Below are 22,246 nucleotides of genomic sequence, written 5' to 3'. Positions count from 1 at the left end.
TTTGATCGACTCAATCTTTCTCTGGCACTTGAGTTCTGATTGGCTGAAGGACTTGGAGGGGAAAAAAAACTTTAATTAAGTAGATAATCTCATCTTTGGACGTTTGGCAGCTCCATTTCACCTCCCCTTAACTCTGTTTGGGATCGCTTACACACCAAGGAAGTTGGGCTTTGAGAATTCCATCCCACTGCCACCGAGGAGAATATTTCTCCACCTTGCTTACCCATCTCCCAGTTTTTTGGAATTTTCTCTAGCTGTTACTCCAGAGGATTATGTTTCTTTCAAAGCCTTCTGTGTACATCTCTCTTTTCACCTGTGTCCTCCAACTCAGCCACAGCTGGTAAGTAACCTGGACTCTTACCTGGAGCTGGGAATAGGTAAGTGTATGTAATATGTTGGGTAAAGCTCATTTCATTTCCAGAAATGTAGGAAGCCTTGAGATCTCTCCTAGAAAAAACTGTTCTGTGGGGTAGGGCTCTTCCTAAATTTATGGCTGATTTTAGTGAAACTTTAGGACCCCTACCAATAAAGGACTAAATGATGGGAAGGGGGGGTTCCTATTTTTATAAATTGCTATTCCACAAATATTCCCCCAAAGTGATTTGAGGGAAAATGGACAGCAGCCCTTTTCACGAAATCCTGATGTCAGCATTGTAGAGAGGAGGAAGGTAGTTCAAAGCAAGTTCTACCGTGTGTTGAATCCGATCTTGAGGTAAAGTCTGGAGACAAAATTCAATGGGATCTTACTTTGCACTTTCTGACTTTATTTTTTTCAGGATATTCTAAGTAATTGCTCAAATTGTCATTTCCTAGACATAAAAAATTTTATTTGAACCACTAAGCGGGCATTGGGTTAACAAACATGTTTGAAACCAGATATTTTAGAAATCTAAAGGTCTTGAGAAATCTATTTAATTTGTTCAATTTACAAAAATTTCTAAATGGTTCAGAAAATCAGATAATGTATATGAAAGTGCTTTGTAAATTATAAACACAATTGCTAAAGAATATCATCTCCATTCTCATTTAGCTCTTGGAAACCACATAAACTATCTATACATGCAACTGTTCATAAGCGAATACACCAGTACACAATAACATACAGAATGCAGGTTGCTAGGGTGTTCGGAGTTTCTCTCCAGTTCAGATATGAGCTCAGTCTCTCTCTTCATCAGTTCTCATTTTGACCATCTATTTAACAAAGATATAAATCCAATTGCTACATAAACTGTTGAGGAAGCAAGAAAAGAAATTTCTTTGCTGAGATAAGCTTCCTTTGAGAATCGAAAACATTTTTATCGTAAATGAGTGTAGCTGTCTTTATGGGAGTGTTGATAAGAAGTATGCCAACTTCATAAAACTATTTGCAAGTTAATACAATAATCTGCAACATTTCTGATTATAAGCAGAACCACCAATTAGTCCATTTTTAATTGGCGTTTTAATTAAATATTTCAACGTTCAACAAAAAAGTCTCTCTTCTCTCCCCCTCATGAGAACAAAAAGACAAAAGGGAGAGGAGACTATTTCAGAGCACTTCTACTGATGTTCATGGTATTCTTCAGCTGATTCAGTATCAGCAAAAGAGAAACACGAGATTCCTTTCCCTAGTCACCAGGGCGGTGTGAAGAATTGTTCTATAAAAAATACCTTTACTGTGTGTTCCCTTCCCTGCTGGAGGGGGTCATGTTCATTTCATTCTGATACTGACACAGCCACACTGAAAGGTGGCTGGGTTGCTTGTCTGTCCAAATTCAAGTGTCTGGATTCAAAAAGAAAAAAGGAAAAAGAGATGTGAAAGAAAGTTCTAATTTAAAAAAAAAAAAAAAAAAAAACAGGGTTTAAGAACCCCTTCTCGCCTTGCCTGACTTTGAGGAGAAAATGTACAAATCTCCTTTATAATACAATTAGATTTTACTTGCTTTTTCCTATAAGCCCCAATTTAAATTAAACATTTGTACTTCACCAAGAATCTGTTTGTGTTGGGATTTGAAAAGTGATTTTTAAATTTAACATTAAATCTTGATTATGCTTCTAATGAAACTATCAGGGTTTTGCGTAAGGTCATCTTCCCCTTTATGCCACGCAGAGAAATTTGACCAATCATAGCCTTTGAAATGTTTCTCTTAATACTTCATTATCAACCTTTTATGTAAGAACCTCAAAAGCATTTAACAAATAGAGAACCACAATTTCTGCTTGGCTGTTCAATTGTAGGCCTGCTTGAAATTACTGCCTAAAAGAGTCCATCAACAGAAATTCCTGGGCTTGAAAAGGAGAGAATAATGATGGCATTCACCTATAATATGCAGTTTTACTAGGTAAATCAGTCCAAGATGATATCTTTGAAAAGTATTTGCCACAATTTTTTATAATTGGGACACTTTCAAGGAGAACTGTCTTTTAGTAACTTGAGAAAATTCTTTTCTTTGAATTTGTTTGTCTTAATCCTTATGGCTCCAAAGAAAGAGACTGAGAATGCATGATAAACCAAGCAGATGATGATGATTATAATGGTGGCCAGAGATGAACCAATTTGATTTTCCTTCCAATGCACTTACTCATCTGGAATGAGCAGGCCTAGAAAGTGTTTTACCTTAACTGATTGGCCCCATTTTACTCCAAATGCTTTGTCATAATGACAGTGAGTCTTACCCAGTTCTGTTCATTTCTCACTCTCTCCCCACCTAACTCAGTCACCAAATCAGAAGGATGTCCCGGGACACAGAAGTAAACTATAGCTCTGCTCCCATTCTTCAACAGAAGTCACCACCTCTACTTCTTTCCAAAGGTCTGCAGCAGGAATTTAAACAGGGTCCATTTCTCTTCTGCAGTAGGGCAAGAATTTATCTAAAATCTTTGGATTTTAAGGCAGCTTTTGAAAAACATCATCTTTTGGTCCTCTCCATGCATGTTTTAGAGTAACCTTTCTATGGCTCTTGAAATCTCATCTGATGATGACATGTGGGACTCCTGATTGGCAAAGGAATCAGTTATTGGAGGAGGGTCTTTGAATCCATATTCTCACCAAGCATTGCATAAAGCTGAAACTACTGATCTCCACACTATGTGCTACTACTTTTAGGCGTATATTATGAACAATAAAATACAAACTCATTTAAAAATTACTGAATTCATACTGAGGTTCTGTCATAAGATTTTGCCATGTTGAGTTTTTCCCACTAACAGATTAAAAAAAACCATATATGATCAAGTGCGGATCCACTAAAACTGTCACGATAGGGGAGGATTCTCATCCTCAAAGAGGCTGGGAATATCCAAAGTTAGAGAAATAAAAAGTAAGGTGTGAGGAACTGCTCTGGAATCTGAAAAAAAAAAAAAAAAAAAAAAAAAGCCAGTATAAAAGAGTCACTTAATAGCATCCTTGGTTCATTCAAAAAAAAAAAAAAAAAAAAAGTGCCTGATCCATTAACAAAAAAAGCTGGGATTTGTGGAGCAGCTCTGAGGTGGGCTAGATCAGCAGCTGCACTATAGGAAGGCCTGAGGGCTCTGAGACATAACCACAGAGGTTTAATTCCCAGGTTTTTCATTGAAGGCCTCCACAATTTGAGCCCCATGTGTTTCCTTCCAGAATCTCTATTTCTCTTGTCATGAAAGACAATCACTATTATTATTATAATCATTAATAACAACAAAGGCTGTGAGGATCCTGGGAAAGGACACTTCATTACAGCTCTTGTTATGAGACCAGTTTGTGTGAGTGACAAGAAGGATGCTCTAAGATGCATCTTCGTTTTAGTTTTAGTTTTTGGTGGATGACAATATGACACAAAGAAGGATCTCCTTTGTGTGCTACTACATAGTGACAAATGGGGCATTAAAAAAGGACCAGAAGAAAAGGAGTTTTAATCCAAACCCCCTCCTTCCATGGAAATATATTCCTTTTTTTTTTTTCCTTTTTCCCAGCTGGGAAAATTGGTTTAATGCTGCTCTATGTTGGGTGATACTATTATCTCTTGGGACTATTAATAAAATTCCTTTTTTTCTGGGCTCCAATGATGCTTGTCTATTTTCATTAGAAAAGTGGGGGAGAATTCATATGCTTTAGAGAACAAGGTCAATATAATTTTTCTTAGGATAAATCTTTATTTTTCAGAAAGTGGGTTTTTTTTTTTTTTTTACTCAGTAAAAGATCAGCCTGGGTTAACAGCTGGGGGAAATCCTGAGCTTGGGTCACATAAATACCATTCCCCACTGCCTCCCACTTGAAATATACCTGCACTCCCAGGACCTCTCAACGCAAACTACCATCCGCTGTGGACAGACGCTTCAGTCTCATTATAAGCCAAACTTTTATGGTTTGTTTTTCTCAATCTTTATTGTAAGCCCCTGTTATTGATCATTTCATTTCTCTGTATGCTTCTTAGGTTAGAGTTTTCTCCACGCCAAGAGAAAATCAGATCATAAGGGGATCATTTAAATTCACCATCATCTGACCAGTCCAAACTCGCTTTTTAAAAATAGGTTGTTTTCGCAACTTCAGCATCCTATGGTACCAGCACATTATGGGGCTATATTCTAGTAGTCCCAATAAGTCCCTATAAGGGGGCCAATAGGTCAGTCTTTCTATGCAGCTCCATAGATGAAATTCTTACACTCTCCAGGCCAAACTGACACCATCCTACATTAGGAGGAATTTTCCCCTTCATTCAAAATGGCAATTGCCTTTTGCTGCTCTAAATCTCAGTCCTTTTTCTGTAGTCAGGTTCTCTAGGTTTATCGTACCACACTTCGAAGGTTCCATTCCTTACCAATATCCAGGACGCTAAGCAGTGAATCAATAGATTGTCCACATTATCCTGTCTGGTATTTCCTCACCTTAATCCAAGGCATCTGGTGCAGCCCAGATTCCATAGATTATTGCTTTTCTTTTTTTTTTTTTTTTCTTTGAGACAGAGTCTTGCTCTGTTGCCCGGGCTGGAGTGCAGTGGCCGGATCTCAGCTCACTGCAAGCTCCGCCTCCCGGGTTCACGCCATTCTCCTGCCTCAGCCTCCTGAGTAGCTGGGACTACAGGCGCCCGCCACCTCGCCCGGCTAGTTTTTTGTATTTTTTTAGTAGAGACGGGGTTTCACCGGGTTAGCCAGGATGGTCTCGATCTCCTGACCTCATGATCCGCCCGCCTCGGCCTCCCAAAGTACTGGGATTACAGGCTTGAGCCACCACACCCGGCCGATTATTGCTTTTCAGAATAATTGGGTTTGTTTTAACATTTTCACATTAAGGGAAAAATATGTTTTTACAAAGGTTGAGAACAGCATGTATAACAAACCCCAATAACTCAGCTTCAACCATTATCAATCTCTGACCGATCACGTTTTGCCTATACTTTCTGTAGCATTTTTAACTGCATATTCTCTTAGTCTAAATCTTCCAAGTACCACCATGGTTCAAAATAGGAAAAAGAGGGATAGCAAAAGGATTATGTGTCCTCTGTCTGAGAGACCCAGGCCAGTAATTAGAATGAAGTTTGGGGAACATTGTACATTTCTCCCATTGCCCTTGGGAGAAGATCAAGAACACAAATTGGCAAAAGGGAATAAGTCATTCAAATACATGTTTGAGTTTATTTCTATTGGAGCTGTGGTTGATTAGCAAAGGCAGTAGAACTTGATGGTTAGATCAGATTGAGGAGAGAACATTTTACCATCTATTTGGATTTAATTCCATTAAGCAGTAAAAGTGGCACTAAAGTGCCAAAGCCTGTCAATTTTCCAACCTTAAACTGTTCACCTGGTTGTTTTACAGGATAATTCTTAGAGTTACCATGTACACCTACCTTCTTGATACTGATATAAACTGATATTGTTTCCATCGATGCAACTGAGAACACAAATGTTTTCTAAAGTCTATACTGCAGGGACCAAGGCAACAAGATCAGAAAACAAAACGGAATTATCCGCCTCCATAATGACTGCGGAAAAAGTTCCCGTGATCCCAGGCTTTCTGGGAATGGTGGCTTGAGCTGTTCCTTAGCAGCTCTCACTTAGAGACCAAGGAAAGGAGCCTGAGTATAGCTTATCCCTGCCACAGTCCTCATTTAGATGCTAAGTGCTGAAGTGCTTTTCTGTAGCTTAGCGTCTCTCAGCAGCGCTTACTACAATACATAAAGAAGGAAGGAAATGAGGACAGGGAAGATAGCCTATCACTCTATAAAATAAACTGGAATGCAAATGACATATCAGTTGCAGAGAAAAAGATGATCCCCTGAACATTTGTGCTTCACTTGTGAAGGAATCCATCTGAGCTTCTTTTGCAAAGATACATGGTATAGAGTTGTCCTGTGGGCTATGACATGGCCTTTGCCAACAATCATTTGGCAAGGGCTGGATTTGCAATAATGTGGGATTTTAATATACATTTTAATGTAAGGACTACTGCTAAGACTGTCACACCTGTTTAACTTTAAAAAAATATTTTTTTGTCAATTGGCTTACAAGACTGGTTTTCTCTTTTCATATTTTAGGGCACTGCATTATTATATAAAAAATTCACATTTATAAAGAACATTTTTAGAATGCTTTACAGGGCTGAACTCCCTTTGAAGAAAGAAATGGACTTTAATTTGGTGAAATAATTATGGGAATATGACCAAAAGCTATGCATTCCTGAATTTTTCTTTCTATACTCATCTTGAAAAATACCTTCCTTTGGCCCCAATCTCCACTGCAATCATTTCTCCTTTCTCTTCTTTCTTTCAATGCCGTCCTCCTCCAACGAGTCAGCACTAGCTGCTTTCTTGTCATAACTCTTCACTCTCTGCAATCTGGCTTGTGTTCTATTGCCATACTTAAATAGATCCCTCCACTGATACCAGCTTTGTTCCCTCTTGACGTATTTTTAAGTAGGAGGAAATCTGATTTTGAAAGTCTGAATACTTCTCTTCCCTTTAAGACTTCAGATACCTTGTAACTTCTCCCTCCTAATCCCTTCCCCTAGTTAAATAGGAAAGCCTGATTTCAATACTTTGGAATGGGTAAGAATTAGTCATGCTTTTCACCCTTGAAAAATACTTGCATTTTAAACTTAACTCTCTCAAATTGTACAGTGAATAGTTCCGATTTCAAATACCCTCAGGTATTATCAGATAAGAGTAGTGAAGAAAATTTGGGGACCAATGGGATATTATTTCACAGTTATTAGTAAGACCTACTTTCTATGTAACTGTGTGTGGGGGCACATGTGTGAACATACCTTTGTGTCTGCTCGTGCCCGTGTGTTCTACAGGTCAGACATGTGGATGCTGTGGAACAGAGACAGCCACAAGGAAACTCACTCAGAAGAGCTATCTTTGGGCTCTCCACAGCCCAAGGCATCTTGAGAGTTCTATGGAGTGAAAAGCTGCTGTCAGAACTCATTCTAAGAGAAAGCTGCATCACTGGAGCACCTGCCAGCTATAGCCCCAGGCAGCTTCCCTACTCCATACCCTCCCCTTAGCCTTTAATCCTTTGCCCTATATGCCTTCTGTGCTAAATCTTCAGATAGAGAAGATCTACAATTCACATTCATTCACTACCACTTCTCCTTTCCCCTGGGCCAGCACTCCAATTTCGGTAATCAGACGTCTCTCTCCTAAAGTAGACCAAATTGAGCCTCATGACTCAGAGACACTTTTTTAAAGACAGGATCTCACTCTGTCGGCCAGGCTGGAGTGCACAATCCTGGCTCACTGCAGCCTCGACCTCCCTAGCTCAAGTGATCCTCTCACTTCAGCCTCCCAAGTAGCTGCGACTGTAGGTGTGTGCTACCATACCCGTCTAAATTTTGTATATTTTGTAGAGACAGGGTCTCACTGCCTTTTAAAAATATCATCGTTATATCCTCTTTTCTGAGCTCCATCCCATTTCTCCATCTTTATTATGATTTTTATTTTTATTTTTTGTAGAGACAGAGTCTCACTATGTTGCCCAGGCTGGTTTCAAACTCCTGAGCTCAAGCAATTGGCCCACTTTGGCGCCCTAAAATGCTGAGATTACAGGCGTGAGCCACCATGCCCAGCTGATGACTCAGAGATATTTTATGGACATTAAGAGATGGGATTAAATGTTGGGGAGAAGTCAGAAATATTACGTAAGGATTTGTGGGGAAAGTGATGAGAGGCAGAACAAAACAAGATCACGGGGCACTAAGATGAAAGTCCTGGGTGGTAAGAGGAAAACATCAAATTCTGCTGATTCATATTCAGAACATTTGTTTTTTATTTTTTATTTTATTTTATTTTTTGAGACAGAGTCTTACTCTGTCACCTAGGCTGGAGTGCAGTGGTGCGATCTCAGCTGACTGCAACTTCTGCCTCCCAAGTTCAAGCAATTCTCCTGCCTCAGCCTCCCAAGTAGCTGGGACTACAAGTACAAACCACCATGCCCAGCTAATTTTTGTATTTTTGGTAGAGATGGGGTTTCACTGTGTTAGCCAGGATGGTCTCGAACTCCCAACCTCAGGTGATCGGCCCGCCTCAGTCTCCCAAAGTGCTGGGATTACAGGCGTGAGCCACCACGCCCGGACTATGTTTTGTTTAGATACGCAAATAATTACCATCACGTTATAATTGCCCACAGTAGTCAGTACAATAACATGCTGTATAGGTTTGTAGCCTAAGAGCAATAGGCTCTACCATAAAGCATGGGTGTGTAGTAGGCTATCCATCTAGGTGTGTGTGAGTACATTCTATGATGTCTGCACAGTGACAAAATCACCTAACAACACATTTCTCAAGACATATCCCTGTCATGAAGCCATACGCTGTATCCCCTCCCCACCTCTGCCTACAGTGTCCTTTAGTATTTGTTTCTCCCTACTCTTTTATACACAGAACCCAGTGTGAGCAACAAGAACAGTGCCTAGAAAATGTGCCCAGGGGATGTTGTGCTACCCAGATAAAGCAGGGCCTGTGCCCTGGCAGATGTGGTTCTTTTGTGGACATAGAAGCAGTAGGCTGGTGCAATGAAAGGATAAAAAATTAGCAGAGACGATGTGATAGTTAACTGAGTGTATTCATGAGTGTGTGCAAAACATCGCTTAGGCCTCTCAGAAATATTTACCAAGAATTTTTCAGGAATTAGGAGTCCTGGATTAGCCAGTGGGAATAAGAGCAAGACTATTGGCAGACTATTTTCCAAAGTGTCTGCACCATTTTACAATATCACCAGCAATGTATGATTTCTCCACATCCTCACCAACAGTTGTCTTTTTTATTTTAGCTATATTTGTGGGTGCAAATCCTCGTCATGTTTTTAATTCATATTTCCCTGATGACTAGTGATATTGTGCATCTTTTCATGTGCATATTGGCTATTTGTATATTTTCTCTGGAGAAATGTCTATTCAAGTCCCTTGCTGATTTTTAAAAAATTTTATTGATTGATTGATTGATTGATTGATTTTTTGGGATGGAGTCTTGCTCTGTTGCCCAGGCTGGAGTGCAGTGGCACATTCTTGGCTCATTGCAACCTCCGCCTCTCGGGTTCAGTCGATTCTCCTGCCAGCTTCCCGAATAGCGGGGGACTACAGGCGTACACCACCACACCTGGCTGATTTTTGTACTTTTTGGTGGAGACAGGGTTTCACCATGTTACCCAGGCTGGTCTCAAACTCCTGACCTTAAGTGATCTGCCTGCCTCAGCCTCCCAGAGTGCTGGTATTACAGGCATTAGCCACTGCGTTGCCAATATTTTCTCCCATTCTGTGAGCTGTCTTTTTGCTTTCTTGATGGTGTTTTTAGAAGTGCAAATGTTTTTAATGTTGAAGAAGTTCAATTTATCTGTGCTTTATTTTGTCACTTGTGCTTTTGGTATCATAGCTATAACACCACTGCCAAACCCCAGGTCACAAAAATTTACATGCATCCTTTGTTCTAAGAGTTTTACAGTTTTTGCAGTTACACTTAAGTGTAGGATACATTTTGAGTTAATTAAAGGGTATGGGGAGTTGCAATGTTAAATAAATACATGTCGTGCAATAACAATCCAACTTAATCATTTTGTATGCGTATATCCAGTTGTCCCAGAGCCATTGGCTGCAAATACTAAGAATAGGTGAGATTTAGCAGAACAGCTGAACAAAGGTACAGAGGCATGAATGCATGGAGGCCCAGGAATAGCAACTGGTTCAGCCTGAATAGAGGATTGGACAAGTAGGGATTTTTTTTTTTTTTTTTGAGACGGAGTCTGGCTCTGTCGTCCAGGCTGGAGTGCAGTGGCCGGATCTCAGCTCACTGCAAGCTCTGCCTCTGGGGTTTATGCCATTCTCCTGCTCAGCCTCCCAAGTAGCTGGGACTACAGGCGCCCGCCACCTCGCCCGGCTAGTTTTTTGTATTTTTCAGTAGAGATGGGGTTTCACCATGTTAGCCAGGATGGTCTCGATCTCCTGACCTCGTGATCCGCCCATCTCGGCCTCCCAAAGTGCTGGGATTACAGGCTTGAGCCACCGCGCCCGGCCCAAGTAGGGATATTTAATGGGAAATGAGACTGGAAAGGTTATGTAGTCAGATTATGGAGGGTCTTGAGTACCAAAAGTTGGAGAACTGTGGAAGATTCTTGAGCAGAAGAATGACATCAGAATCAGTCTTTCAGAAGATTGGTCTAGCTGAAGAGTATACCTGGATTGGAATGGGGGTAAACAATGTAAGCAGAGAAGTCAGAACTTCTATGGTGGTCTAGGTGGGAGATTACAGCTAAGACTGTGACAGTAAGAGTAGAAAAGAGGGAGCTGATAAGCAAAAAGTATGAGAGGCACAATACACATAAGTCCTGGTAACCGATTGGGTGATGAAAGCAAATTGGTAGAGACTTGGCAAAATGGTGGTTCCATTAATAATGATAATAATAATAAAAGTCAGGAGAAGTAGCTAGTTTGGTAGGAAAGATGAGTTAACTTTTAGATAAACCATCTTCACAATTTGAAATATTCCCAGTAGAGAAATCTAACTTTCACGTGGAAATGCAGCTCTGGATCTCAAGAAAGCAGTCAGGGCTGAAATTAAGGCTTTGGGAGACATCACTTAATCATGATTGTTAGAACCATGCACGTAAATGAGGAAGTCCCCCTCTCTCTCTCTAGATAGCAGCTCCTTTAGAGTTTTCTCAGACGATATTTCTTCCTACTACCACCCCTAAATGTGGGTTCCTGCATTCGTTCATTCAACAAACATTAATACATTTAATAAACATTATTAAATGCCTATTATTGCCAGACATTGTTCAAGGCACTAGTAATATTTGATGAACAAAATAGACCAATCAACAAACAAAAAAAACTTGCCTTAATAAAGCTTACAGCCTAGTGGGAGGAGGCAAACAGTAAATAAATATATATGTAAAGCATATAGTGTTCATAAGCAGAGAAAGGGGATGGGGGAGATGGAGTTGCGATTTTAAACAGGATGATGAAGGAAAGCCTCAGGGAGGACACATGTGATTAAAGGGCTGATGTAGGTGAAGGAATAAACTATGTAGATATCTGAGTACAAAGCATTCCAGGATTCCAGGAACAGAGAACACGCAATGACCCCGAGGCTGGAGAGTGCCTGGTGGGTGAGAGAAACAACAAGGAGACCAGCACAGCTGGCGAAGAGTAGTGAGGGGAAAGCAGGAGATCAGGTCAGAGGCATAAATGGAGGCCAGATTGTGTAGGGGCTTATACACCATGGTAAGAATTTGACTTCTGCTTGGTGTGAGATAGGAAATTATTAGAGGATTTTGAGCAGAAGGTGGCAACATTTGATCTGTCTTTTAAAGGTATCAATCTTTAAACAGACCACTCATTTTGAAAACAGAATTTGGGAGAATAAAGGCAGAAGAAGGGAGGTCAATCAGATGGCTTTTACTGTAATCCAGAGAAGAGATGACAGCTTGAGCCAGGGTGGTAACAGCGAAGGTGTTGAGAACTGGTTAGATGCTGGATATATTTTGAGCTGGAGCTAGCAGGATTTGAGAACAGACTGAAACAGGATGTGAGAGAAAGAAAGGAGTCAAAGATGACTCTTGGCTGGGCACGGTGGCTCATGCCTGTAATCCCAGCACTTTGGGAGGCTGAAGTGGGCAGATTGCTTGAGGTCAGGAGTTCGAGACCAGCCTGGCCAACGTGGCCAAACCCCATCTCTACTAAAAATACAAAAATTAGCTGGACATGGTTGCGCATGCCTGTAATCCCAGCTTCTTGGGAGGCTGAGGCACAAGAATTGCTTGAACCCGAGAGGCAGAGTTTGTAATGAGCCAAGATGGCACCACTGCACTCTAGCCTGTGCGACAGGGCAAGATTCTGTCTCAAAAAAAAACAGAAAAGAAAAAAAAAAAAGAAAAGTGACTCATTATGATTTTTGTCTGAGTAACTAGGAGGAACCGTCCTTTACTTAGATGGAGAAGACTACAGAAGGAGTAGGCTTGGGTGGTGGCAGCGAGGATCAGGAGTTCAGTTTTGGACATGTTAAGTTTGAGATGCATATTTAACACTGAAGGAGAGATGCCAAGAATACAGTTGGATACACAAGCCTAGAGTTCAAGCAAATGTCTGAGAAGAGTTGGGAGGGTTCAGGAAGGCATGAACCCTTTGAATGGTCTTGAATCTGGGTAATAGTGTCAGCAACTGTACAACCTCATGGGAAATGGGAAGCTTGTACCTTCATCTGGGAGTATACTGGTTTTACGATGTTCTGTCTACATAGCAGCCTCCATTTGTTAAACAAAATTTATATCTTAAAACAAATTTACATCTTCAATGCTTGTTAGCATCTTTCCTTCAATCACATAACTGTCCCTAGGTGGCACCCATACAAACACTTAAATTCCTTCCTTTCTGGTTCTCTTTGCATCTTCTCACAACACACACTCACTATGTTTTCTGAAATCTATATTTTACTTCCAAAAGGAAACCATGCCATTGTTTCATTGACTAAGAACAAGATCCTCCTCCTTTGGTACTCACTACAGGACAGTCTTTTCTTTTTTTTTTTTTGAGATGGAGTCTCGCTCTGTCGCCCAGGCTGGAGTGCAGTGGTGCAATCTCGGCTCACTGTAACCTCCACCTCCCGGGTTCAAGTGATTCTCCTTCATCAGCCTCCTGAGTAGCTGGGATTACAGGCATGCGTCACTACGCCCGGCTAATTTTTGTACTTTTAGTAGAGATGGGGTTTCACCATGTTGGTCAGGCTGGTCTCAAACTCTTGACCTCAAGATCTGCCTGCCTTGGCCTCCCAAAGTGCTGGGATTACAGGCATGAACCACTGTGCCCAGCCAAGTCTTTTCTTAATATAGGATATTTTGGATATGAATAAGCCAGCCATAAGGTTCAAATATGTCTGCAAATAACTTAGAGGTTAACAACACAAGTCGGCCCGGCGCAGTGGCTCGCGCCTGTAATCCCAGCACTTTGGGATGCGAGGCGGGCAGATCACCTGAGGTTGGGAGTTCGAGACCAGCCTGGCCAACATGGTGAAACCCCGTCTCTATAAAATTACAAAATTAGCCAGGCATGATGGCACATGCCTGTAATCCCAGCTACTTGGGAGGCCGAGACAGAAGAATCACTTGAACTTGGGAGGCGGAGGCTGCAGTGAGCCGAGATCGTGCCACTGCACTCCGGTCTGGGCAAGACAGAACAAGACTCCATCTCAAAAAACAAACAAACAAAAAACACAAGTCCCAGGAGGTGGAGTCTGCAGTGAGCTGACATCGCACCACTGCACTCCAGCCTAGGCAAGATAGAGCGAGACTCTGTCTCAGAAAAACAAAACAAAGCAAAACAAAACAAAAACACCTATCACTTTAAAGGAATGTTGTCCAAATAAGGCCTATAGTGTTGTTCCATGACAGGTACTCAATTAAGTCTCATTCATTGATCAGTTGGGCTAGACCAGGACATCATACAAATCCTTGCATATTGTAGAATCTTCCAGGAAATAATTCTCTAGAATCTCTGTCTATCACTCCCTGTAGTTCTGATTTAGACTCCTTTCACAGGAAGACTCTTCACCCTGGCTATGGCAAAGCTTTTTGTCACTCAATTTGCTTTGCTGTTTTGTTTTCTTTCCTGGTAATTTCTATCTTAAGGAAAATGGGAACTAGCTATGTCAGGCTTGGTAATGTCCAAATCTTTGAACATTATTCTTAACATAAAAAGTGCCTTTCTGAGTCAGAACAAGCTCAGGCCCCTTTCCCCAAGGCAAAGCGGCTTGACTGACTCCTCTGACATGTCTTTAAGGATCAGAAATTCATCTCCAAACCTATAACGGCTTTGGAAATTGTGAATTCATTTAAGTCATTCTGAATTATATTTTGTGTTTTGCTGGTATTACTACACCTGACCGACCAGTGCTTCTTTTCAGTTGACTTAAGGTTGCCTACCAAGCTTTAAAAAGTAGGCCTTAGTGGCCAGGCGTGGTGGCTCACGCCTGTAATCCCAGCACTTTGGGAGGCCGAGGATCACGAGGTCAGGAGATCAAGATCATCCTGGCTAACACAGTGAAACCCTGTCTCTACCAAAATACAAAAAAAAAAAAAAAAAAAAAAAAAAAAATTAGCCTGGCGTGGTGGCGGGTGCCTATAGTCCCAGCTACTTGGGAGGCTGAGGCAGGAGAATGGCGTGAACCCGGGAGGCAGAGCTTGCAGTGAGCCGAGATCACGCCACTGCACTGCAGCCTAAGCGACAGAGTGAGACTCTGTCAGAAAAAAAAAAAAAAAAAAAAAAAAAAGCCTTAGTTTTGCTAGACTTCATAGTAATTTTGATTTTCTAAAATTCTATTACAACTCATTTAGAATCTTTTTCATCTTCTCATATGGCAGCCTCTTAGTTTGTTAATACTGGTTTTCAAAAACTACTCACATTTTTGGTGTTATATGTGTTTTGTATGAAGAGAGTCAGTCAAGCTCTTTTGGCCTGACAAGAGACTAAACTTTCTTGGTCTATTTCATTTCCAATCCCCTTTCTGGTGATGTTCAGCATCTTATTGACCTTCAGAATTGCAGGGGTACACCAGATTTCATGGAACAATACATAATAATTCCCATATTACTTCCTCACATTATAATGGAAAAAGAAAGATAATAGATTCTGATTTTCAAATGCCTATACTGAAGTCATTCTCCAAGTCTCTAGCCCCGCAGATCATGTGTGTATGTACATATATATTTAACTTTTTATTTTTAGATATAGATTTGCAAGACATGTACAGGGAAGAAATGTACAGGGAAGTCCCATGTACGCTTGCCCCAACCTCCCCCAGTGTGAACACCTTACAATGTTAGTACAGTATCCACGAAGCTTATTCAGACTTCACCATTTTTACACGCACTTGTTTGTACATGTACTCATGTGTGTGGCTTTATGCAATTTTGGCATGTGTAGCCTTGTATAACCATAGTCAAGACATTTGGCCATCCCCCCAAGACTTTCTCATGTTACTCTTTATAGCCACATCCATCCCCCATCCCAAATCCTTGGCAACCACTAATCTGTCCTCCAGCTCTATAATTATATAATGTATATTATTTCACTATTGTTATGTAAATAGAATCATGCAGTACGTATCCTTCTGAGATTGACTTTAATCATCCGTAACTTCCTTCAGGTTCATCCAAGTTGTTGCATGTATCAACAGACCAGTCCCTTTTATTGTTAATATTCCATGGTATGAATGTAGCACAGTTTTCTAAACCATTCACCCTTTGAAGGACATTGGGTAGTTTCCAATTTTTGACTATTATGAATAAAGTGGCTATGAGCATCTAGGTACAACTTTCTGAGTGAAAATAAGTCTTCATTTCTCTGGGATAAATGCCCAAGAGTGCAATTGCTAAGTCATATGGCAAGTTCATTTTTAGTTTAGTTTTAGTTTTTTTTTTTGTTTTTTTGTTTTTTGGAGACAGAATCTCACTGTCACCCAGACTGGAGTGCAGCGGTGCAATCTCAGCTCATTGCAGCCTCTGCCTCCAGTGTTCAAGTGATTCTTGTGCCTCAGCCACCTGAGTAGCTGGGATGATAAGCACATACCACCATGCCTAGCTATTTTTTTTTTTTTTAAGTAGAGACTGGATTTCACCATGATGCCTAGGCTGGTCTTGAACTCCTGGATTCAGGTGATCCACCCACCTCAGCCTCCCAAAGTGGTAGGATTATGGGCGTGAGCCCCTGCACTTAGCCCATTTTTAGTTTTAAAAGGGGCAGCCAAGCCATTTTCCCAAGTCAGATTACTTATTTTTAGAGTTTAATTACAACTCAATCCCTAGAGATTCCACTGTTTACCTCTTCCTAATTAGAGAAGTATCCTTCTAACATCCCATAGAGTCAGATGAACTTGGATTCAAATCCTGCTTTACTCACTTATTAGCTGGGTGAGCCTGAACACATGTTTAACTTTTCTGGAGTCTCAGATTTCCTATTTGCAAAATAGAGATAATAATGCCTGAGACAGTAAGGATTTAACAAGATCAACATGTAAAATACTGAGAGTAGAGCATAAGGAATATAGTCAGGAGTTAATGCTAGCTGTCTCCCCACTTCATGGCAGAATAATCAGCAACCATTACTATCAAGTTTATGGTACTAGAAATTTTACCTGGCTTTAACAATGCAAGGAAATTATACTAATTTTATTAATGTTCTTTTCTACTGTGTGTGTGTGTGTGTTTAAATGGAATTTCGCTCTGTTGCCCAGGCTGGAGTGCAGTGGCATGATCTCGGCTCACTGCAACCTCCACCTCCCAGGTTCAAGTGATTCTCATGCCTCAGCCTCCTGAGTAGCTGGGACTACAGGTGTCCACCACCGTGCCCCGCTAATTTTTGTATTTTTAGCAGAGACGGGGTTTTGCCATGTTTGGTCAGGCTGGTCTCGAATTCCCAACCTCAAGTGATCCGCCTGCTTCAGCCTCCCAAAGTGCTGGGAATACAGGCATGAGCCACCCCACCTGGCTGTAAATTATCTTTAGTAGGTTTGTTATGCACAGTGTTTCCTGGGTAAAACTAGTTGCCCTTTCTTCCTATTAATTACATGTGCTGAAGTAATTCTTACCACTCTTGGAAGCAGAAACAAGTTGGTGTCTCTGCATTATATTCTGTTTTTGTTTTTTCTCTTATAGGTCAGTGAACAATTTCCTGATGACTGGTCCAAAGGTAAGAACAAATTCCTTTAATTGATATGGATTTCACTAATCTTAGCCTGTTGACTAAAGATGATAAATGCAGATTTTTCATTATATCCACATCTTTTGTTATGCTGTATATATTACAGATAGAAAGACTGAGACCCAGAGGGTGTTAGGGACACATCTAAAACCACATAGCAAGCTATTGTCAGAGCCAAGATAAGAACTCAGGAGCACTAATTCTGAATTTATGGCTAGAATTTCCAGAGCCATAAAAGTCAACAGCCTTTTATAGGTGTCAGGCTGCAAAGTCACACATCCTTCTCAGTGCCCCATGGTGGGATGCAGTTTCCCATGTTTAAAATGCTGGAATTGTACTACATGATCTTTACATTCATGGGCATTTTCAGTTCCAAAATGTTATTTTCTAAGATGGTCATGTGATGAGAACTGCTTAAATTTCATGAATTGTGTGATTTGGACTCATTTTGGAGAGGTAGGATAGTTTAATGAATAAAGGTGAATAAAGGATGACAGGGACTAGAGTCTGATAAAACTGGTTTCATTTCTAGTTCTGCCATTTGCTAGCTCTGCGACTTTGGGAAAATCACTTTAGCTCATTCCCTGAGCCTCGGTTTCCTAATCTATAAAATAGTGCCTATTTCACAGGTTATCTGTGATGTCAAATGAGACAGCATATTTAAAGTGCTTACTCCATCATTATTTTGGAGGGATGGGAGAGTGAGCAGGAAGGGAGGTGTTTGGTCAGTTTAGGGTAAATTCCTCCTAAGTTCAGTCTGAGTTTTTACCCCTATGTCCCTACAGGCTTACCTGATTTACTCCAGCAGTGTGGCAGCTGGTGCCCAGAGTGGTATTGAAGAATGCAAGTATCAGTTTGCCTGGGACCGCTGGAACTGCCCTGAGAGAGCTCTGCAGCTGTCCAGCCATGGTGGGCTTCGCAGTGGTAAGAAAAGCCTCAGCCACAGCTCCCTGGAACCCCTGGTCACAGGTTAGAGCCCCAGGGATAGTCCCTTGTCTCCTCGACACACTTATTCCTCACCTGCTCTCTTCTCTTAGGTCATATCCCTCTCCAGGATCTTCTCTTTTCCTTTTCTACTTCCTTTTTCCCACCTATAGAGTTTTTTCTTTCTTTCTCAACACTCTCATTGCTCAACAAATGGATATTGCCTTACTCCCAATCCCATACCATCCTTGGCCTCCCAGTTGGCTAAAGGTCTCCTCACAATGTAAGTAATATCAGGAAGTAGGCAGAGGTTACAATTCCTCATACTCCTTAGCCCCTTCCTTAGCAGAGAGGTACTGGGCAAGTGGAGAGTGACTTGGAGACTGGGCAAGTGGAGAGTGACAGATTCCCAGGGAGAAGATAAGATAAAGAGTGGCCATGCCAGTCAATGAAAGAGCTGCCAATCAGAGGTTCTTTTCAAGACTAACTGCACATGACTCTTAGGCCCCAGTGTTCCAGGAGGAAGTGGGGATGGGTTCTTTACAACCTAGCCTTCAGATTCATCTCCCTCCCCATTTCTTCCTCAGGCTCTTTCCAACCTAAATCATTTACAATCATGTGTGTCAACAGTACCCTCGTCACCTGGTCATAAAATGTGTGACCTGAAATGACAGTAGGTGAGAAGAGTAGGGCTAATGCCAGGGATGGAGCAGACCATGGAAGAGGGTAAGATACACTATAAAGATGGGAAGGCCAGGCACAGTGGCTCAAGTTTGTAATCCCAAGCTCTTCGGGAGGACACGGTAGGAAGACTGAGCCCAGAGTTCCAGACAAGCCTGGGCAACATAGTGAGACCCTCTCTCTGCAAAAAATAAAAGTTAAAAAATAATAATAAAGATAGGGAAATAGGATGGAGCTAGGGAAAGAGGATATAATGATGGTTATTAAAGAAAGGTAGCATGTCTGGTATTTCTTTAAGCTGCAACCCCTCCCTCTAACTCTGGATTTTTGGTTCCTGCTAGCTAATCGGGAGACAGCATTTGTGCATGCCATCAGTTCTGCTGGAGTCATGTACACCCTGACTAGAAACTGCAGCCTTGGAGATTTTGATAACTGTGGCTGTGATGACTCCCGCAATGGGCAACTGGGTGAGTAGTAATGTGGGGATGGGTACCATAGGCCAGCTCAATTCACATAAAGAATGAAAAACCTAGTGAGGGTGAAGAAGAGCTGTATTTTTCTAAATATGAAGAAAATCATGCGGAAGATGGGTGAACGAGTTTGATCCCAAGCGCTACAATGACAAGCCAGGCTAAATGTAGCTTAGGACCTTCTTGTCTCATTGAGTAGTTTCCTTAATTTAAACATAATAATAAAGAAGCAACACTCTGGGGATTCCTCTGTTGCTTCTCTCAAACACAAGGGGAACTTCCTTCCGTGTTGCCTATCCCCGTCTACTTTCCACTCTTTACCTCCAGTGCCGTCTCCAATCCTGTGCCCTCCTGACCAATTTCCAACATCATTGTTCCATATTTCAATTGTACCCCTCTTTCCCACCCAATGCTTGAGCTTTCCTCATCTTTTTGGCACCGTTTTGTCCCTTCTGGACCTCAATCACCAGCAGGGCACGTGCACCCTCTGCCCATGGGAAGAGGCACTGTTGGCAGAGGAGTGTCCTGGCGCCTTGCAAAGAATCCACTCCGCAACTACTTACGTCATTGAACCCTGAGCAGGGGATTGGCTAAACCTGGAAGTGGGCGTGTAAAGGTGGCAAAAACAAATATAGACGGCAACTGATCTGGATACAGGGTACTCGCCCAACCTTAATCCTCTCCTATCCTGGACCCCCCCACCCCGAACCCAGTTAGAAACAGCAGCCCAGGAGGCTCTGCGCCCGCTTGCTCAATGACCTGTCCTCCCCCCGCACTTTTCCAGGGGGCCAAGGCTGGCTGTGGGGAGGCTGCAGCGACAATGTGGGCTTCGGAGAGGCGATTTCCAAGCAGTTTGTCGATGCCCTGGAAACAGGACAGGATGCACGGGCAGCCATGAACCTGCACAACAACGAGGCTGGCCGCAAGGTGAGTCCCGCAGCCCTCGGGAATAGGCAGCTGCTGGCTCCATCCACTGCGAGCTCCAGGTGTGGACAACTCTTCAGTTCATTTAAAAGACTGGCAAAATAAGGTACCAAGTGGGCTGGCCCAGTAGACTAACTAGACTCCTCGCAACTCCCGCAGGGGCAGTTAAACTCGCCACGCGCTTAATCTCGGGTCTCTCACTCTTAGCTCTCTCCCCAGGCGGTGAAGGGCACCATGAAACGTACGTGCAAGTGCCACGGCGTGTCTGGCAGCTGCACCACGCAGACCTGTTGGCTGCAGCTGCCCGAGTTCCGCGAGGTGGGCGCGCACCTGAAGGAGAAGTACCACGCAGCACTCAAGGTAGACCTGCTGCAGGGTGCTGGCAACAGCGCTGCCGGCCGCGGCGCCATCGCCGACACCTTTCGCTCCATCTCCACCCGGGAGCTGGTGCACCTGGAGGACTCCCCGGACTACTGCCTGGAGAACAAAACGCTAGGACTGCTGGGCACCGAAGGCCGAGAGTGCCTGAGGCGCGGGCGGGCCCTGGGTCGCTGGGAACGCCGCAGCTGCCGCCGGCTCTGCGGGGACTGCGGGCTGGCGGTGGAGGAGCGCCGGGCCGAGACCGTGTCCAGCTGCAACTGCAAGTTCCACTGGTGCTGCGCAGTCCGCTGCGAGCAGTGCCGCCGGCGGGTCACCAAGTACTTCTGCAGCCGCGCAGAGCGGCCGCGGGGGGGCGCTGCGCACAAACCCGGGAGAAAACCCTAAGCGTTTCCTCTGCCCCCTCCTTTTCCCACCGGTTCTTGGCTTCTTTTAGAGACCCCAGTAACTGTGGAACCTAGGTAAAGGGGAACCCGCTCCAGACCTAGGGATCCTGAGAAGGAGAGACTGCAATGTCTCCGAAGTTTGCCACTTTCCGGCCTGTTTCCCCAATTCCTCTGTGCTCTCCTAGGGCTGTTTGAAGCCTCCTCGCAGCCACACCTAGGTCTGACTGAGAACTCAGGCTTTGAGCTACTGATCTTCCTTGGATTAGGATGAGAACAGGTGTTCCTCCTCCCCTTTCCTAGTAGCCTTAATGTCTGACCTAGCCTATCAAGCCTTAGGCGCTGGAAGAACCCTTCTCAGACACGCAGGGCCCAGGTAAAGCCAAAGCTTTGCCCTTTTGCCCACTGCTGCCCCTCTCTTCTGCACAGCTCCTCCCCTGCTACCTGCTGACCTAGACTCCCCAGGAATCTTGAATGCTTTCTCTCTTCTCCCTTTCCTTTCTTTCCCAGAAAAACTAAGGAAACTGGCCCCGGCAAAGCATGTCTTTGGGGTTGGTTCCTAGAGGCAAAAGTTGAAGATGCAGGAAGAGGGAGCTCCTCTGGAGTGCTGATTTGAACACCAAGGGTGCTACTCATCCTTATGGTATCATGTCATGATAGATTTTACTAGTGGGGCAATGACCTTCCTAGACAATCACCCAAGGGACTCCAGATACACACCCCAAAGGTCTAGGAAATACGTTAAGGGCTGATTACAGTCATTTCCTACCCTTTAAAGGTACCTTCTACCTTCTCCTGACCTACTTCCTCCTAGCAACCAACTTTACCTCTTCTTCTTCCCCAAAGGATCTTTGTTCCTCTGAGCCAAGACTGAGGTAAATAAAGCCACTTTCCTGTTCAGATCCTGGTCTGCACCTCTAGGGCAGGTCATAAGAAGGAGAAACTGAGACCCTTCCTTATCACTAACCTGGTTCTCAAACAGGCAGGATTCACAGCACTGGATATCTTCCTTCCATGAGTAAACTTCCTGCAATGAAACTGTTGCTAATAGGAAGTTCAGCACCTTGAACCTTAATTTATTGCAGTCATTGTGATATGTGCTCTTTTTCTAGGTACTGCACTTATTCTTGAGGATATTGGGGTGGGGTGTGGTAACAGATACAACCTGTGGGCTCTCTCCTCCCTCCCCTCTTGGCAGGATACCATCCTCCCTAGAGCCTCCCTTCCCTGGTGGCCCAACCAGTTATCTGGATTGAGGCTAAGCTGCCAAGGATTAGTAAATCATCTATATAAATCTTCTAATACATTCACTCAATAGCCATGAGCTTGCTGCTTGTGGTACTTGAGTATTC

At 42.9% G+C, this 22,246-nt stretch overlaps 1 protein-coding gene across 1 annotated transcript; it reads left to right on the top strand.

The window, feature by feature from the left end:
- Window positions 1-112: 112 nt before the first annotated feature.
- WNT8B (Wnt family member 8B) lies at window positions 113-21,815 on the top strand. Its single transcript, XM_010356095.2, has 6 exons — window positions 113-340; window positions 17,089-17,122; window positions 17,920-18,058; window positions 19,081-19,206; window positions 19,994-20,136; window positions 20,353-21,815. Exons 1-6 carry the CDS (start codon window positions 273-275, stop codon window positions 20,896-20,898), a joined length of 1,056 nt encoding a protein of 351 aa, XP_010354397.1. The 5' UTR covers window positions 113-272; the 3' UTR covers window positions 20,899-21,815.
- Window positions 21,816-22,246: the final 431 nt, after the last annotated feature.

Source organism: Rhinopithecus roxellana, chromosome 11 (assembly GCF_007565055.1).
Source record: "Rhinopithecus roxellana isolate Shanxi Qingling chromosome 11, ASM756505v1, whole genome shotgun sequence".
Taxonomy (NCBI): Eukaryota; Metazoa; Chordata; class Mammalia; order Primates; family Cercopithecidae; genus Rhinopithecus; species Rhinopithecus roxellana.
Note: the sequence above shows the minus strand (reverse complement) of the source record. Positions and strands in the feature narration are given on the sequence as shown.